The 19,198-nt window shown below is 41.5% G+C and overlaps 1 protein-coding gene across 5 annotated transcripts in view; it reads right to left on the reverse strand.

The window, feature by feature from the left end:
• PSD3 (pleckstrin and Sec7 domain containing 3) overlaps positions 1-19,198 on the reverse strand; it is a 113,037-nt gene that overhangs the window by 16,360 nt on the left and 77,479 nt on the right. For 3 of the 5 annotated variants that reach the window (XM_056513360.1, XM_056513363.1, XM_056513364.1), the window contains 4 exons: positions 11,820-12,013; positions 9,351-9,421; positions 3,382-3,539; positions 2,388-2,532 (listed from right to left, as the gene is read on the reverse strand). In XM_056513360.1, coding sequence (XP_056369335.1) covers positions 2,388-2,532; positions 3,382-3,539; positions 9,351-9,421; positions 11,820-12,013 — 568 coding nt within the window. Of the gene's footprint in view, positions 1-2,387; positions 2,533-3,381; positions 3,540-6,111; positions 6,442-9,350; positions 9,422-11,819; positions 12,014-19,198 lie in introns of those variants that run through there. The other 2 variants (XM_056513361.1, XM_056513362.1) reach the window with 2 other exon arrangements.

The raw sequence follows: 19,198 nt of genomic DNA on the forward strand, positions 1-19,198 counted from the left end.
ATCTCCTGCAGGATGGCCTTCTGTCCATCTCTAGGCTGGGATCTGAAATTTGTATTAGGTAAGTCTAGAACAGACACATGATCATGCAGATATTGGTGAATTAGCCAAGACGTAGTACCCAGGTCAGCTCCTGTGTAGGCACTTCTCCTCAGAGGAGGGAACAGCTGCCAGTGTTGTCCCTCAGTGGTGTGGTTCTGACAGCAGCCCACAGCTCAGATGAAGTCTCAAACCTAGCTCATACATGCCTGCACTGCACTGAGTCACACTGGGGACTGAGCTTCTTGGATGGCTGAGCTGGAGCTGCAGAAAACAGCAGAAAGGGGGGAACTTCTACAGATGATGATAGCCAAATCTCAGCTAATCTTGTGTTTCAACTCTTTTGCAGGAGACCTGAAGAAAGAGATGGGATAATTTGCCTCCACCTAAATATGGTAAGGCTGAAGCCACTTGCTAATGATTGCCAAAAATTATTGTTTCTGTTAGTTATTACCCTAAATGTACATGCTTTCTCATTAGTGTGCAAACACTCTTTACACTGTGCTGATTCCTACGGACATCCTGTGGTAGTGAGATCTACAGACAGACGACAGGAGGTCTTTGCGCAGCTATTAATACAGCAGTTGTCATTTCCAGGGCACCGGCTTTGGAGCTCTTGTGTGTGCTGCGCATTCTCAGGAAAAAAAAATACCCTAGTAAATCTTTTCTAGACTGGCTGTTCCTTTATATATAGCTTTGTCACATCCCTCTTTGGTTGGACTAACCAAGATCAGACACTGCTCTGCCTTTGAAAGAAAATCTGGAACAATGATCTTGCACAACCTGTTATCATGTCCAGCCTCTCTTCCTTACCCATGTTAGGTCCTCACTGCACCCCGACTTCTGGCTGACCAGGAACAGACCCTTTGAAGAAGCAGTGTCCATCATGATTCATCCCACAAAATCCTAAGCATCAACCCAAGGATTTGACAATTTATATTTTTTTTTTGTCTGCCAAATGAGAAACAGCCTGCTGGCAGCTTTTCCACATTGACAGATGAAAGCAGACATGTTTCTGCTTGCCTTTGAATTTATATACTTTGAACACTTAACATTCTTCTGCTTGTCTAAAACAGCTTATCTTTTTCCACTTTTTGTGTCTCTCCTTCTTCAAGATACAAACCACAGGGCTGTGATCTATCTTTTCTCTTTCCAGATTATTAGGAAACAATGAGACTAGGAAACAACGTGCTAAATGAACAATCACACAGTGAGTAAAAAAGCTTCCTTTGGTGACCGGGAATAAATTATGGAAGCCCCATACTGTATTTTTAAAAAGGTATGCATGAGCAAAAAGAAAAACCACAAGATGAGACAAGTTAGTATTATTTTTTACATAACATGCTTTAAACTTTAACCCAGAACAGAAGATAAGTAAGTCAGTTGCCACATTGTGAGAAGAAAGGCCACTGTCATGGAGAAAGAAAAAGAAGGGCCATACTAAAAAAACCCACACCTTTAAAGAAACAGATTTTGAGACAGTGGTTTCTAACGATAGTTGCTAAGCTATGAAGATGGTAAAAAAAAAGCCCAACAAATGCATTTAAGAAGCTATTCAGCATGGGCAGATCACTTTAAAAACTACAGGAAGATGTCACGAAGTATAACCTCTGTGACTCTGTCAATCTGATCAACACAATCAGTATCACATTCCTGCCAATGCAGAAGGAATTCCACGCAGGCATTGCATCTTCCAAAGTACAAAAAGCTATGGGCACAAGCATCTGACACAACCAGTCTGAGACAAGCAGAAATGCATGCGTTCGTGCAAGAAGCAGTAGAGCTGTGAAACTCCCTGCCATGGGATGTTAAAAGCTGGTGTGATCACAAGAGAGACTGAAAACATTCATGTAAGACATAGTCTATAAATATATATTATACAGGAAATCCTTGAGCAGATAAATGGAGAAAATCTGGAAAATCTAGTGGGAGAAATACAATTGATGCTTGTCTGATGCATCAGCTTTCACCTTTTATCAATTCAGTAAGACAAAGACCAGGAGTATGTCTATTTCTTCTGAAATGACTGGCTTTCATAAACATTCAATTTAAAAAAAAAAAACATCAATCAGTATTTGAAATGTCCTCTGCAGGGCCACAAGCACAAGAAGAAAATTCTTTATCTGATACTATTTTATTCAAAAACATAAACCAATTGTATTTGAGTCTGTTCCTCTTCTTCCCTCACTTCAAATCTTCCATGAGGAAATGAGCAGAGACTTACTATGCAAGCATTCTTCTCCCAGCACTGATAGTGGCAACAGCTATAAAACAGTGACAAAGACCACCACCCAGTTTCCAGCCAGAAATAGAAATCATCATCACTTACCCTCTACATAAAAATGTCTCACCTGAGATAGCTTTGTTGTGGTGGCTGGCAGGAGTGGGCGACTGAACTTCTTCTGAGAGCCAATGGCTGCTGGAAATGGTGGTGCAGAGAAGACAGCAGCCACACAGTTAATCTTGTTGATCCAGGTCTGCATTTCTTCTTGGCTCCTGAGGAAGCAACACATATTAAGCACTTGACTCAGCCTTTTATACCCCTTTTCATCCTTTCTATAGCATTTTAAAAATCAGAATAACCAGAACTGGACAAGTCTTAAGAGTCTGCTCTGTCTTCCTGCCTATGTTTGCAAGCAGTTAGTGATAAATAACTCAGTCACAGGCTGGCTTGTGAGGTCCATACCTCACCCTGGCACACATGTTTTCCTAATCCAATCCCAATAACACAGGTGACAGGGCCAACTAAAACCCTGATTCAGACACGTTCTAAGGTCTCAGTTGTGCCAGACACCACAGATCTCTAGGAGGTTTCATCTCAGAATGGATCTACTGGATCTCAGTAGAAAACGGCTCAGAAGCAAAAGGCAGGTCATCTGTTCTGTCTGGATATCATACATGAAAAACTTAATCAAATCATTCTTGTATTAAGTAGTTACTTTGTTTCTAACCACAGCATACCTTCTAGAAAGACGTCCGACTAGGATCTGATGACATCAGGAGACAGACAATCCAAGACTGCCTTTGGTCATTTGCTTCAGTGATTAATCACCCTGACTGTTACAAGTTTGTGCCTTTTTTCTAAATTCAATTTCCTGGAGCTTCAGCTTCTAGCTGCTGCATCTTGTTATACCTCTCTCAGCTAGATTAAAAAGCCTCTTAAAACTTGATGTTTCTTTCTTATGCATTACTTGTACACCCTAATCACATCACTACTTAATCTTATTTCTGATCAAATAAACAGATTGAACCTCTTTAGCCTCTTTTAACCTGTCCAGGCAGGAATTTACCCCTCCTTCAGCACTGCTTTCTTTCCTCAATGAGTGGCATGAGGAGAGCACTTACTGGGCTTGGAAAAGCAGGACTCTCCAATCTGCTGTTTTAAGCTTGAGGACATTGGGTTTCTTCTCATAGTCTGTTGCCTTGGATGCCAGTGCATGGTGCACACTAACTGCATTCTTCAGATCTTCCTCTGACAAAGCCTTTTCTGGCTTATATTCATCCTGAAGGAGACAGCAGAGGGAAGATAGCATTTTATTTCTGCATGTGCTATTCCTTTTTCCTTGGCCTAGGGAAAAAACCTTGTTCCAGAGTTCAGAAATAGTAATAAAGTATATGAACTTGACTTGCACACTTGTGGATTCCACTACCTTTAACATGTTTTCCTTTCCCTTTCTTTGTTTGGATATCTTTCCAAGGGAGAGAAGTAGTTCCACTACCCACTTGAGAGGAAGAGATGTAAGCAAGAAGTATTTGACTATGATAACAGTTGAGGATTATTTGTCTTAATTTCAAGAATCCTACATAATCAGCTCCCCACCTTCACTGCTCAGCTACTTGGGTTGTCAGCCTACACTGCCTGATTTTTTCTCAATCAACTACCTTTGTAGGTGTTCCTAGGCAAGCCCTCATACACTGCAGAAGCCTCATTACCAGTGTCCACAAAGCAAATTATAGCAAACTCCCTTAAATCTCTCTGATGAGGGTCTACAAATGGCAAGAACAGCTCTATCTGGGTTTCTGACCAGTAACAGTACCACTCCTAATATCAGATTACAAAACCAGGGACTTTTGTTTTGCAAGCATCAGCCTGGAAGCAGGATCTCCTGAGTGACAGAAGCTGGACGAAGGCATAATGTAGCCACAAGTTCCATCCAAAGTCCACATGACTATAAATGGCTTCGGAAAGCCAGGAGCTTTTTGAAAGAAAAGTGATTTGCCAGCAAGGCTACATCACTGTTACTGAAGGGCAGGCCAAAGTAGTCTGTAACTGACTCCATCCCTCCCCCTTACTCTATCAGAGAAATCAGTCTCACCTGGAATATCCACCAATTGTGACAGCTGCAAAGCAGTGAAGTAACTCTCTACAGGCATGGTAACTAATGATCCCGCACTTGAACGCAATTTACAAGATTTAGCAGGAAACACAGTGCAGGGCTCAGAGTGTGTGCAGGGATAGCACTAGCTTCAACATCCGCGGAGGCACCCACCTGAGAGAAGAGCTGGTTAATGTGCATGAATTCATTAACAGAACTTCTCTGGCAGCACACCAAACAGGACTGCAGCCAGAGGCATCTACACCACTGGCAAAGGTACCTGTGCTTTCTGCCAGGCTGGGCTGGGGCTCTCAGGGTTGAGTTTCAGTGGATGGGGAGTCACCAGCTGCAGTGACCACCTCTCAGAAGGTGGGAGAAAACATCTTCCTCCTCTGCCATGTCTCGTCCTTTCTTATGGAGGTTTGGCTAGTGCAGGCCCATAATCTGCTACACTGCTGCTTAACCTGAGAAGAGGCAGCTACCCAGCAGTCCATCACATCCATCTGGAGCTAGGTAAGGGCACAACCAACTATGGGTCTGGCAGGCCCAGCAGAAAGACAGAGCATTACTGCACAGGTGACCAAAGGGCAGCCTCCAACCTAGACTGTGACATAAGGGGTTTTCAAAGGCAGCCAGCGAGCAAAGCCAAAAGTCCTTCCTCTCTCATAATTTGAGACTCAATAAGATTTGGAGGCATCTGTCTATCTTGAAGGATTTTGTCTATGTCCACTAAGAGCATTCTTTAAACTTTCTTCAAGGAAGTCTGGCACACTCTGTCTTGAAGATGGAGGAGGCAAGACCTCAGATCAAGCACTTTCCTTTAAGGGTTCACAAGCTGATTTATTTGGTTGTAGTTTTGGGGGAAATGACTGGCTCCATTGCCTGGGAAGACTGGGAAAACCTCAGAGCCAGGAAATGAACTTGGACAGGCTTCAGACACATGATATTCTATCTTGCCTAGAGACAGTGTCAGCTATCACTTAGCCTGTTGCCTCCTAGCTTCCTCTGTGAGTTGCATCCGATGTCTACAACCTGTTCTGGTGACTAAACCTGTTTCACAAGAAGTCCACATTTGGGCAGCCCCAGAAAAAGCCCTGGCTGATAACCTCTCCTTTCTAACAGAAAGCATTCATGGCAATCCTTGCTAATCCCACCAGAACAGTTGGCTGCAATCTACCTTGACAGCTGGGGCTCTGCTAGCTTCTCCAAAGGCACTGATCAGCATACCGGAAATGTCTCCACGTAGTTTGCCAGCCTCAGAGAAAGCTGTAAGGACAAGAATGTGCTGCCAAAATTCCTTCTCCAAGACCTTCAACTCTTTTTGACTGGTAGGGAATGCTAGCGAATCCATTTTCGCCTAAGCCGTCAAGGACAGCATGTGCTATGCTGTGCTGGTGTCAGTGCGCAGGCTGAGCTGAATTGGAAGGCGGTTCTCTAAAGTTAGACTTAGACAGTGGCAAGAAATATGTATGGAGCCAGAAAGGAACTGTGATCTGTCTATCAGCTGAAGGCTGATGTGCGTGCTGCATACAATGCAATGGCATAGTGAATACATCTTTCTCAAACTTCTGGAGAATGACTTTCCCACATCCTGATGACCCAGAGTCAGCATAGCTCTAAACACATTTTTGGTAAGCCAGAGAATGACATATGTCTTTTCTTATCAGTCACTGTACCATGGATGGATATCTCCATGCAGCTGCATGTGATGGCTGCAAAATTCTCTCTCAGAAAGTCTCACCACCAAACACTCTACATCAGTCAGGCGTTTCTCTATTTTTTTTAATTTTATTTTTTTTTATTTTTAACAGAGGAAATTTGAGAAAATTTATATAAAAATACCCAAAGCGTGCAAGATTATAAAACGCCACATCAAAGAGCAAAGATGTTGCAAACCTCACAGAAGAGTCCAAACAAAAACATGAAGGTTCATGTCCTGCACTGTTTGCCCAGAAGCAATTTCTGGCAAGGAAGTGAGGTCAGCCTTATGTCCTCTCCTTATAAGCTTCTCTTGTGTATGCACATCACATCCCATGTCAGTCTAATGAACAGACATTCTGTCAAGCTTCTGCTTTGCAATTTCCTCTTGCTATGAACAGAGGGCAGGAAATTAACCTTGGCCTGAGGATGCCCAGAGACACAGCCAACATCCCAAACATGTCAAACTTCTTATTTTATATAATACTGTGCAGGCATGTTTAGTTGGCTAATTGTGAGCATTTCCACTGAGCTCCTCCGGTGCTCTCTGTGCTCACTAATTCAGAAACCATCTCTCATAAATCACTTATTTAAGAACAAAACAATATGCACTACAGGGAATAATTCCAATGGGGAAAAAAAATTGGGCAGGAAGACTAGGCTGCCCAGAAAAGTCCTCAGAAAATTTCAAGTGGCCACCATTTACAAAACACTCCCATACATGGACTTTGACAGGAAAAAAAGAAGCACAGGAATGCAAACAGAGTGACAGAAGAATTGGGATCACACTGCCCACTGGGAGAATCACAGCTGCTATGAAAAATTAATATTTATATTACAATACTATCTTGAGGGAACAGTTGAGTTACAGATGAACACAGAAAGCAATATTGCAGAGGTTTGTGCATGTGTTTGTGTGTAGACAGCACCTATACAGTGAGATTTCTCTCTATTCTGATGAATAGCACTCAGTGCAACAAAATCACAAATGTCATCTCCACAGATATATAGAGAATGAGAGAGAGAGGACATGCATGTGAATGCATCTTGCCCTACTGCACTCTGTAATCAGGTGAGAAGGTGAACTGAGACAAGGTAATCCTTTGACCAGAACTATTGCAAGAATTATGCACTTCTTGCAAAGAAATCAAGTTGTTCTAAAATTCTTCATTGCTTTCTAAAATTATGATAATTTCAGTGCCTAGTATACTACAGAAGGAGCCCAGAAGCAGCTCAGCAACCTTTACTATAACTACTTAGCCTAGCTGTGTATTTTAAACTCTGGAACCTTTACCTTCTACAACACTGCATCCCTAACAGAGTAAAGTGTATTTGAGTGCTAAAGAAAAGCCCTGGTGGACCTTCTGAAGCTGAAATCATAGGCTTTTTCACAGCTGCAGCATGCGGCTGAGCAGGGGCCAGAGGTACCCTGGGGAGGCTCACAGCCCTATCACCCTTGGAACGAATTACTTCTCATCACACCCTTCCCTCAATCTCTCACAAAAGAAGAAGTCTTGCTTGTCAGTAGGATGGCTTGAGTGCAATGGGTGGCTCCCATGCAAATGGGAGAAAGCAGTTTTGCAGAGTACTGCCCTGTAATCACTGAATTCAAGTGCTCTGAAAAGTGCAAAATACACATATAAGAACAAGAATTCCAACAATGCACTTTATTCTGCAAGGATGCAGTCATATGTGAAATTACTCCCTGCTCCTGAAAGCATGGAGGGTAACAAGGAGGAGGGCAGCATTCCATTGAAAAATTGCCTGCTACATCAGCATCTCTACATTTTATTAAACTAAAAGCATTTAAACTAATATGTCAGCAATACACATAAAAATATTTAATTAAGGTGCTAAAATAGACAGTATTCTCAGTTCTTTCCCTTGAATATCAAACAAGAAATTAATTAATTTATTGTATAATTAATTGTAATACAAAAAAGGAGCCTCTTATTTCTCAGAGAACCATGCAGTCTTTTTCAGAAGAATATTAAAGATTACTTATCTCAGAAACTGAAGCAGATTAATCCAGTTCGGTCAGCAAAGATCAAGTACAAGCCTGCTATGAAGGCATTTTAGTAAAACTTGAACTTGCTTCCAGCAAAAGGTCTTGGTATTCAGCAGACTTGGTTCTAGTCTCTTGCACTGGCTCTGAGCACATCACATCCAAGTTTCAGCCCAAATCTTCTATCCTGATTGCAGACTGTTTCGTCTGTTTCAGCATTTCAGCCCCCTCAAAAAGATACTGTACCCTAAGCATTCACCTTGTAAAGCCTCATGCTAATAACCTGATCCAAATCACTCTTTCTTCTCAAGAGATTATTCAGGTTGGCTCCAATGAAACCAACAACTTCAGAAAGCCACAGCAGGTGGGAAGGAAACACAGTATGTACCTGTACTCCTGATTGTCACAAAAATACCAGTTTTAGAGTGAAAATGTAAAACAGCTTTCAAAGAAGCATATCTCTGCAATATAGGGCAGTCTGGACAAGCAGTATCTATTCCATGAATATTTCATCTATATTAGAGGGCAAAAAGCCTTAACAACCTACTTAGCTGCTGCCATTTATTTGATTTTGACAAAATCAAGTAAGTTCTCACTCATATGTTGCATTATATGTTCTAACAGTACAGTCAAAACTGTACTATAATATATTTAAGCTTGCAACAAAAGGTTTGAAGGGTTTCATCTGACTTTTTTTTAGATATCTTGCTGTCAGGAAGCACATTTTGTTAGAAACCAATCTTTTCTTGCTTTGTGGAAAAAAGAAGTATCCTTTTATCCTTCAATTTTGCAAAAGAACAGAAGCTGCAGATTCCTACCAAGGCCAAGCTGTTGTTCAATTGTTCTGCAGCTGGTCTTGCAGGCACTGCAGAAAAGTGTACTATGAAAAGGTGGGAAAGGAGGACAGCCTTACAGAAGGAGAAGTCATACGTATGAAATGCAGAGTTAAAAGCAGCCAAGAGGAATGCAGGCACGACACAGAGACGTGATGCTGTCTTTGCTGGTGAAGCTGGCTATTTTTTTCAGCCATGTGAGGCAGCAGTGGCATACAATGGAACTTACAGGGTGCACGTGTGGATGCAAGCATTGGAACTGAACTTGAAATTGTGAAGAGGGAGAGGGTGTCAGTGAAAGACTCATGCCTGAATATGTGTGTTAATAGGGTGGGGGTAGGGAGATCAGCCGTGCTGTGCATCAGACGGAAGGGAGCCTGGAGGTGCGCTGAGAGAGTGGAGAGGATGCATGCTGCTTTATCCCTCTTTAATTAGTTTTCAAAATACAGTGATTTCCCCTACCTTCTGCAAGTACAGGACAGTTCCCTTCAGCACAGCATAAAAGGTTTTCCAGCCTCGTTTTCCCCGGGGAGCTGTAAAGAAAACAAATGAAAACCCATTTAACCCCAATACATTTTTACACTTTGTCTAGGCTACAGGAGAGCTACATTACTCCTGTGTTAAACCTCCTTCATACTATCTTTTTCAAAGGGCAATGCAACTTAGCACACTACCTGCTGTGAGAGAGTAATACAACAACCCTGATGACAGCCCTGGACTGGATCAGAATGGAACAGTAGCAATGCAGAAAGCAGGCCACAGAGATCCAGTCTTTCTGCTCTTGAAGACAGGCAGATACTGCCCCTACACAGCTACGTGTGAGCTCTGCACCACAGCAGTTTTTAGAAAGAAACAGTCTTTCCACATGCCACAGCAGGCTGGCAGGCACTACTCAGAGCCAGTGGGATACTACTCAGAGAGCAGTGTCCCACGAAGCATCCTTCCCCTTTACTGCTGCACACCCAAACTGACACTGAGAAAGCAGAAGGGTGCCAACCAAAATCATATATAAAATACCCAACCACACAAGAAAGCCAAAGTCAGTTAGAGGTTGAAGAACATCACAGAGAACATATCTAGCCCATAAATTCTTAGAGACAAGGGGGAGGTGGAGGAGGGAAGGGGGAAGTAAATTCAGCTTGAAGGCTGAAGGATCCAGTCTGAAATTCAGGTGTGACAGAGGGAGAGAATTAGGCACATGCTGTACAGTCACAGCACCAGAGACCAGAAGCCTGGATCTGAGCTCACTCCCACCAAGTACACACCACTGACCAGCATCCATATAGTATATCACTGATGTTATACTGAAATTAATACACATGCAACTGAAGCATGACACTCAGAAAGGCATCCCATTCTGAAGTCAGAAAGCGAAGATGAAGAGGTTACAAGTCCCTTGTCCCAGAGGTTAATCATTCTCATCTTGCATGACAGGCCTTACTTCTAATTGGCATTTGCTCAGTTCAGTTTCCAGTCACTGGCCCCTGTTACATCCTTCTCCTTTAAGTGTCTAAGTGTTTTAGCCCTCAGAACTTCGTTCCCAAGAAAATACAGATGTGCATTCTAGCACAACACTTCATTAGAAATCTCACATGAGCTAATCTCTGCCCTGCAAAAACTCCATTAGGAAATGAAATACAAAAAGGTCTAACAAACAAACAAATAAAAAGAAAAAAGTTTTATTTGTGCCTGAAAAGCTAGAATGCAACTTTTTTAAGAAAGACAGACCTTCAAATTTCTGAATTTCTGAAAACATGGCCCTAATTATATCGGTCATAGTGGAGTTATCTCCAGAATGCCTGTGTCCAGTGTACTGAATAATGAGCAATTCTGGTATTTATAATTAAATAAATAATTTAATAAAGGCAATTAAATACAATTACTTATTAAGGATGAATAAGAAGATGTTTAGTAAGGACGAGTCTATTTAGAGTATCCAGTCATCACAAAGAATTAGGTCAGCTTGATTTTGACACCTCTGTCTGGATCCAGTTGCCCAGCTGCCAGCTTCCATCTTGAAAATACTGACCTCCAATTGTGCCTTCTAAAACAGACTAGCAAAACATATGAATATCAGAGAGCTTAGCCCAGCTAGGAGAGAATCCCATTATGAAGCCCGACTTTGTCTTTTGGATTTAGCCCAACAATGTGAACCATGAGTAGGCAATCATCAACAGTGACTGGGGAAAACACAGATGCCCTCACTAACCTCAGCTTTTTCCAAGATATGTAGCAACAAACGAAGACAGCCAAACAACAAAACACACATAGGTGCATCAGAGGTCCTTGATAATTAGTGCATCACAAACAGAAGTAGAACAAGAAGGGAAGAAGATAATTAAAGTAAGTAAGAGATGCAGCAGGATTATTAGAAGAAAGGGGCAGGCAGGAACTGCATAGTAAAAAGCAGGCTGGTGCCAAAAGCTGCTGCCCTCCATTGGATATGTGACCCAAGGCTGGGAAAGTAGGGAAGGGAACAGCATCTTCCAAATAGAGGTAAAGAACAGCCTTTCTTTAAAGACAGAGCCAGATGGGAGGGGAGATTTGGAACAATCTGATGTCACATAAGGAAAAGGAGAATTATCAAATTACTGCAGATCAGCTACTGTAATTCACTTGAAATTGTTTTCTATTCTGTAAATCACTATATTGATTTTCTTTTAGCACAAAAAAAACCCAACACATTACTTTGCTGTATCACATTACTTCCTATACTCATGTACTAGAACTGCTGCAAATAGGACTGAACATTGTAAATTCTGACCTAATAGTAAAAGTTAAAGATAATCCAATTGTTGTGTTGCCTGATATTGCTGCTATTTCCCCTAATGAAGAGCACTATTCACCTTGAGAAGTACATGGGCTCACTGGTAAGTGGCATTGTGAAGACATAACATGAAAATAACACATTAGGATTGAAAAATTACTTACTCTTCTTTCCATCCATATCTGCATGGATTTTCCGAGCCAGAAATCCAGTTTTGTACACGGCAGCATTGGGGTCATGAGGAATGTCCAGGAATGGGTTATTTGAATTGCCAATTCGACTGACAGCCTTTGTCTGGTTCCCATTGTCCTTTTCATCTGTACCATCCGAGTGAGATTTTTTTTTCTCTTCTTCATCCCTTAAAAAGTAGTGAAAATCATGCATGAAGGATGGACTGACCAGAAAAGTTTCATTTCAGCAATTTTTGAACACTCCCTGTCAAAGCATACCTCACTCTTTATAGGGGGCCACATTTCCACAGAGGAAACCTAGTAATATATCAAAATATAGACATATCATAGCAAAACTTCAGTTCACCTACTTCACCAGCACAGGACACTGATTTTCAATAAAGCCAAGTTTCCATTATTGTCTCATAAAACTTCAAGAGTGTTCTGTGTCCTCCAACTTCACCTGTTTTTTAATTCCATGCAGAGTGCTAAAAAGGGAAATATTTGCCTACTGGGTTCAGCTGAAAAATCCCCAATTTCTTCATGAGTTCACATGTACATGAAAAGAATTAGAATGCTACAGATCACTGTGGTTTACCCCTTAACTTAGCATATGAAACACAGAATCTACCTATTTTTCTTTATTTTCCTCTGCAAACCAGCATAAAATTAGTAATTTAAAAATAAAAACTACACTAGGTGAATTAGATTATCTTTACTTTGGAAACAAAGTACAGCTCAAAATGTTACTTATTAGGATAATGTATTCCACATAGCTCTTGGGGACAATAAGGCAAATCATAAGCATTGCCTGACTAATAAATACCTTTTTGCTTGTCAAAGGCAAAGGCTAAAAAGAACTAGGCAACCTAGAAAATAAAGGATATCCATCACAGGAGCAGGACAACAGTTTTTAGAGAACAGGCCAGATTACAGAGCAGCCCTTCATCCTTTGAAGTCTGCATACAATCCCCTTCTGGTGACTAGGAAAGGTGTGTCATTGGAAAGTCATGGCAGCAACACCTCCTTACACCAGCATCTGATTTTTTTAAAAATTATCACTTGAGCATAATGATGGATAATACTGCCAATCTATTGGGGGTGGACCTCAAGCTGCTGCATCTCACTGGACCCAGATGACTGGCAGAGAGAGCAAGCTCAGACAGATCTTCCAAACACATGTATACATTCAAAGGCATGCATTATATGAGGATTAGCAAGGCATATATCAATCCAGAAGCTCCTTTAGGCATACACTGCTACCACAGCTGCTTATGGGAATGATCATTCAAAACAATGTCCTCCAAGAACCGCAGGCTATAGCAACAAACCTATCTTATCCTCAGGTCTGCCGCAAAGGAGGCTCATTACCACTCTCTACAACTACCCAAAAGGAGGTTGTAGCCAGGTGAGGGCTGGCCTTTTTGCCCAGGCAACCAGCAACAGAATGACAGGACATAGCCTGAAACTGTGCCAGGGGAGGTTCACGTTGGACTCAGGAGTAATTTCATCACTGAAGGGTGGTTAAGTATAAGAACAAACTTCCCAAGGAGATGGTGGAGTCACCACCCCGCAGCTGTTCAAGAAAGAAATGGACTGGGTACTTGGTGCCATAGTCCAGTTGAAAAAGTGATGTTGTAACATTGTGTCAGAAGGAAAAGGTTCCTTGATGATTCTGGAGGTCTTTTCCAAACTAGATGATTCCAAACAAAACTATTCTATGATTCTACAAAATGGTCTTTGGGGGAATAACATAGTTTAAGGAGGTAAAATGATAAGAGACTGGTTTGAGAACAAGGAAACAAATCCAGAAACATGGTGGCTGTATCAGTAAACTCTGCAGTAGCAGGGGATGTTCCCAAGCATTTGACTTTGATCACCTCATATAAATTATAGAACTGTAGCTAAGGAGGTGCACCATATCTTCATGACATTGTCTTGCAAGGTCTCCTAATTAGGAGGAATGAAACTTTTACTTAGAGACCTGACTCTTACAAGGAAGAGCAGTTCTTGCATCCTTAGCCTACTGATCTGTGCTTTCCCACTTCTGCACAGAAAGTTCTACAAAAATTTTTTATTACACAAAGCAATAAGGACTCCAAGTATGCTTTATCTGAAGCCCTCTGTCAATTGAAAAAGTGCAGGCATTTCTGACAATTTTGTTTGTCCTCACCCTTCATGGGTCTACCACACTTACTAGTTGCTGGTAAGTCTGAACCACTGTGTGTTGTCATGTGTTTCTTAGATACATGTCAATTCCAAAAGCAAATTCTCTCAACATGAGTCTGAGGCACCTAATCCAGACTAAAATCTCCCAAAGGACATAAGCACACAGGCTGATTTGTCACATAGAAGTGTCTTGTGAATTCTGGGATTTCAGCCAAGGACACAGCAGATTTCTCCTTGTCAGCAGAGACCAACTGCAATAAAAGGCTTAATACTTTTTTGGAATAAGCTATCTCATTTGGAGCTATGGGAGTGAATTACTGTACACTGATCAATTGTCCTGTGGGAACATACTAGTGCCCTTAACCAAGCAGCCACAGTGGTGTGATGAGGAATCCTGTGGGGGGATCCTGGACACCACCAAGAGCTGGGGGCAGTGCTCTTAAACTCAGCACTTCTGGGGCAGCTGTTAAAACAGAAATTTCTCAAAAGACATGGTGGAAAGGACAAAATAGCATCTGCTGTTACAACCGCTGACAGCACTGAATGAACCTTTAACTGGTCTTTTCTTTAGCATGAAAATGGGACATCTTTGAGACTCAGAAGCTTCAGGCATTTCTGAGAGCTGAGTGCTCAGAAAATATGCACAAGGGCAAGATGCACAAGTCAGTCTGCAAGAGGCAATGAAGGGAGACAGAGAGGCAAGAAGGACTAATTACAAACAAGAAGTGGAAGAAAACCAGATGATCTGGTCAAACATAAGAAGAAAGCAAGATGATTTGGAAGAATGTCAAAATAGCAAAAAAAGTTCAGGTATTAGCTTTTTCCTCAGGTACCTTCCAAAGCTAGCTGAAAAGATAGTTGACAAATACTGTTTATCAGGGATTTAACAATTTGAGCTTACTTCTAATATGCCTTTAGGGTACTTCTGGAAGAAAGAACTGCAGGAAATTCAGGGAGCCTCTGGATACATAAACCTGAAAATCGGTATTTGTTTGAAACCTTAAATTGTGGGGAAGGTGACTACCTGCCCATCCTCAGACAGTCTCACAAATCATCCATGTGCTGTAATACCCCCAATGTGAAGGCCTCCAGTGATGTGGGTAAGAGTCAGTGGGTGACAGTCTATGTGTAGGTATGTTGAGAATTATGGACATGGTGTCACAAGAGCTCAGGTCCTTTTGAAGGGCAGGACCATTGCCTCTCTTTTCCATTTCATACAGGAAGTAGCACAATCCTTGTGCCTTTAGTGGAAAAAACCCCACAACAGTTCCAAACACCTTTCAGTATGCAAAACATCATCTTGGGGGTTCAACTAGGCTTGGAGAAGTCTTAAGAAATTTTCTGCTCCTGATCAGCAGAAGAAGATCATTCCCAGCTTTGTGTCTGGAAGCAATTTCTCTGGTGACCCCTCCTTGATGACTGAAAAGGACTGATGGCTGCAAAACTTCTTTTAAGTCCCACTTTCCATTCATAGGAAATGGAGCCCATAGTGTCTCTGCTCTGCAGAGTACTGGTGACAGGAAAAGGTTACCATCTGTAAAGTTTCTCTTAGACTCTGCTTATGGCACATGATGTCTGCAAGGCTTCCCAAAACAAGGAGCATCGGTTCCACCTCCATAAGCCTGTCTCTTTGGAAAAGGACCTTCAGAGAGAGCAGAACAGCCCTCTGGCTGCCCATGAGAACCAGCATACCAAAGCCAGGATCTGCTTGTGCTATCACCTGCAGCCACAGCATTGAAACACCAATGTGCGCCTTCCCAAATATATGTCAACTCACAACTAGAAAGAGTCTGCCCCTTATTCTTAAACACATAGATGTGAAAAACATAAAAATGCAGATGATGCCATTCTGGTGAAGAAAAGCATTTTCTGCCTCTCCCTCTTCCTATACAAGGAAGTCCCATTTCTGTCTTCTGGGAGAAAAGCACCATCTGATTCTCTCAGTAACAAAATTATTTCTGTACACTCTATGGTCTGATTTGAGGCTCTGCCTCAGGAAATTTTGAAATCACTAATCTGAAACGATGTGGTCAAGCCCTTCATTTTTAAAACTCTGCTTCACCTCTGCATTTGTTCATATAGCAAACTTATATGACACAGGAGAAGCTTGAGATAATTTATTTAAATATTGCAACTGAAAAAAAAATTCAGGTTTGTAACATGCATCCATGGTACTAAGAGCATAGGAAATTGATTTGAGAGAAGTTTTGGCATCTTTCCCAGTGGGAGGAGGGAAGAAAAGAGAACCAGACTGAATACCACCTGACCCTGCATGAAAATCAACCAAGAAGCTGCAAACAGAAAACAGCCTAGAACTTGGGAGACAAAAGTTAAATGTAATAGAAAGAAATTTCTCAGCTTGACCTAGAAAAAGGTGAGCTTCAGCACAAATATCTTCATAGCTATGCACATCTCAGCATCACAGTTTGATTTGGCAGCATCTCTTTCCCACCATCACTATCTGAATGACCTGTTTTGTTTTGGCTGAAATGAGGTAATTTTTCAGTGTAGTCCAGAAAAACAACAAAAAGAAGAATATACCATGCCCCTGTAAACTTCTCTGGATAAAGAAGTTTATCATTGGCTACTGAAAAACTAAGTAATTCTCCTGAAAACTACACTGTTCTGCTGAGAGGCACTTTTGGGAAACAACTGGCTCAAATGCAGCCATTTTGGCTTCAGCAATTATGTAAAGAGTGCTTTGGGAGAACATATATTAACTCTAGATCACCTATTTTAAAAAGGTAATTATTTTATTCCTATTATTTTCAACAGTAAACAGACACAGTATTACAAACAAATGAAAACAATAATGGCCACCATGACATTTCCATACAGACATCATGTAAATAAAACATACTTAATTCTGGCATCTTTGTAATCAAACGGATTTTCAACTTAAAGCTGATAATGATCAGTGTGAAAGCCAAAGAATGAGAAACACCTATGAACCTTGGGATATAGTATTATAGACAATGAAGGGATGTTAAGAGGCCAGGCAATGTATCTCTTTGCCTCTATGGCTGGATCTCCGCTTCCTAATCCATTCCAGACAGAACAACCAGTTCACAAAAGCCTCTAATGAAAGCACTTCGGTAGTTTATCCAGGGAAACCTGTGCCTTGGTTTAAATTGATGGAAAACTTCTTTAAAGGTCGATTTCAAATTTCCCTTGTTTCAAATTTAAGCCCACCCACAACAGACATGAACAACAGTTCACACCTTTGGGGCTTGCAGTGTGGAGCAGAAGTGTGCTTTCAGTACCCCACATTCACCAGTTCAGTGTAAATTCAAGGTAAGATGTATCTATTTTAAGATTATGGTATGTGATTCACTTTTAACTTTGTGGAGAACTTGAACTACGTACTACTGCCGAAGAAGAGCTGTAATGCAATTCTCTCTTCAGAGGTGTACTCACACTTTTCTGTTCAAAAAGGATAAATGAACACTCCTACTGAAAGTCTTTGGTGAACATCTGCTGGTTAGGGAGTCACTTCTTGTGATTATAAAACTGAAGTCAATGGTAGCCTTTTCTTTGTGTGGGCTTTGGATCAGACTATATTGCAAACTGTTTAAGACAGTAACACACCTAGCTCACAATTAGTAAGATAACGGTTGGATAGCAGTCTTTCCCCATCTTATGTTTCACCGTTACCCTTTCCTGACTATGGACTTACTGATAGCCATTAATCCACTAAATAATGTACTTTCAGAGCAGCTCTTAAACCTTTGCTTAGCTTATGAGTGTCTTAGATCCTCAAAGGATTTCTGGCTGGAGGAAAGGCATTCCTTCCAAATACCAGCATTGCAGGAATGCTTATACTGGGGTTTGCAGTCCTATCTTTACCTTTGCCTTACCTCCCTCTTCTTACCTTGCCAAGTGCATCAAAGAGACAAAAGAATAATCTTTGGAAGAGAGAGATGATTTTCTTTGGCCTCATCAGAACAAAACTGACCACATCTCCTTACCATTTAGCTTTCTCTGCAGATCACAACAGTAGAGCAAGAGAGTTATGTGCCTCCTCCCTCAAGCTGAGGCAGCCCCAGGACTTCTTGGGGTTATTACTTTACACCAAACACACATCTCTATAAAAATGAAGAGAAACATCTTCACACTCCCTCTTCCAGCCAGTACTCTCAGCTCCAAAGGTACTGACTTTGCCCAGAGTGAGCTTTCTTTCTCTTCACAGAAATTAATTATACCATCAGTCCTATCTACAAGTCAGTCTCGAACTGGAACAGACAACTGGCACCTTTGAACATTCTCCTGTAAGAAGGCAGCTTTATATCCAACAAAGCTTTATTTAAGAAAGAGTCTGAATTATCCCTCTTCCAGCTTGCTTGGAATTTTCCCCCAAACAAAGGGCATGGATTAGACTACATAAATGCCAAAGGAGTTATCACCTATACAGGAGCAAGATCTCATAAATCACCTTGACTGAGGTTCACGGGAGCAGAGCCAGTCATGAGCCAGCTCCCACCTGGAGGCTGCCCAAGTGTATTAGACACGGTATGGTCTCTTGGCAAGAGCTGGAGGAAAATTCTGACATTGAGAAAGTCACATAATGGATTCTGCTGGTTCTAAACTACCTGTGACAGTGTCTGGCAAACAGCTTTGGTGTGACATTCACGCAGCGTGTTCCAGGTCCAAGACACAGTCTGTGAAAATGTCTCCCACCACGACTCTCAATGCTCATCAGAGATGGCACTTGCTGACTTCCATTAATAGAACATCTTCTTTACTACTCTGACATCACCTAGCACATTTCTGAACTGGGACAGCAATCCCACTTGGAACCAGCTGCCCTTGCAAGGCTGCACACCCTGACAAGAAATTTGTGTGCAGACCATGAACTTAAAACAATGAATACCAGAAGTCACTGGGCATGCAAGACCTACGGCAGTTGCTAGAACTTCTAGCACAAGAGATGCAGGAGCATGCATTCCAGACATACACTGTTCCCAAGAAGATGAGGTTATAAGTATGTAAATACATGCAGGGAAGTACCCTTGTATAGCTGAAATATATAAAATATATAATTTTCCTATTTTATACCAAAATCCACTGTTCTGCAAGTGTCAAAATCAAAAGGAGACACTTCTACCCTTTCCTGGCATAAGTAGACAACATGAAACCTAAGCACAGAGAAATGTCAGTTTAACACAATCAGAAACTGAAGCTTTTTCTTGTCTGCAGCATTTACA

The sequence above is a fragment of the Oenanthe melanoleuca genome, chromosome Z (assembly GCF_029582105.1).
Source record: "Oenanthe melanoleuca isolate GR-GAL-2019-014 chromosome Z, OMel1.0, whole genome shotgun sequence".
NCBI classification, from domain to species: domain Eukaryota; kingdom Metazoa; phylum Chordata; class Aves; order Passeriformes; family Muscicapidae; genus Oenanthe; species Oenanthe melanoleuca.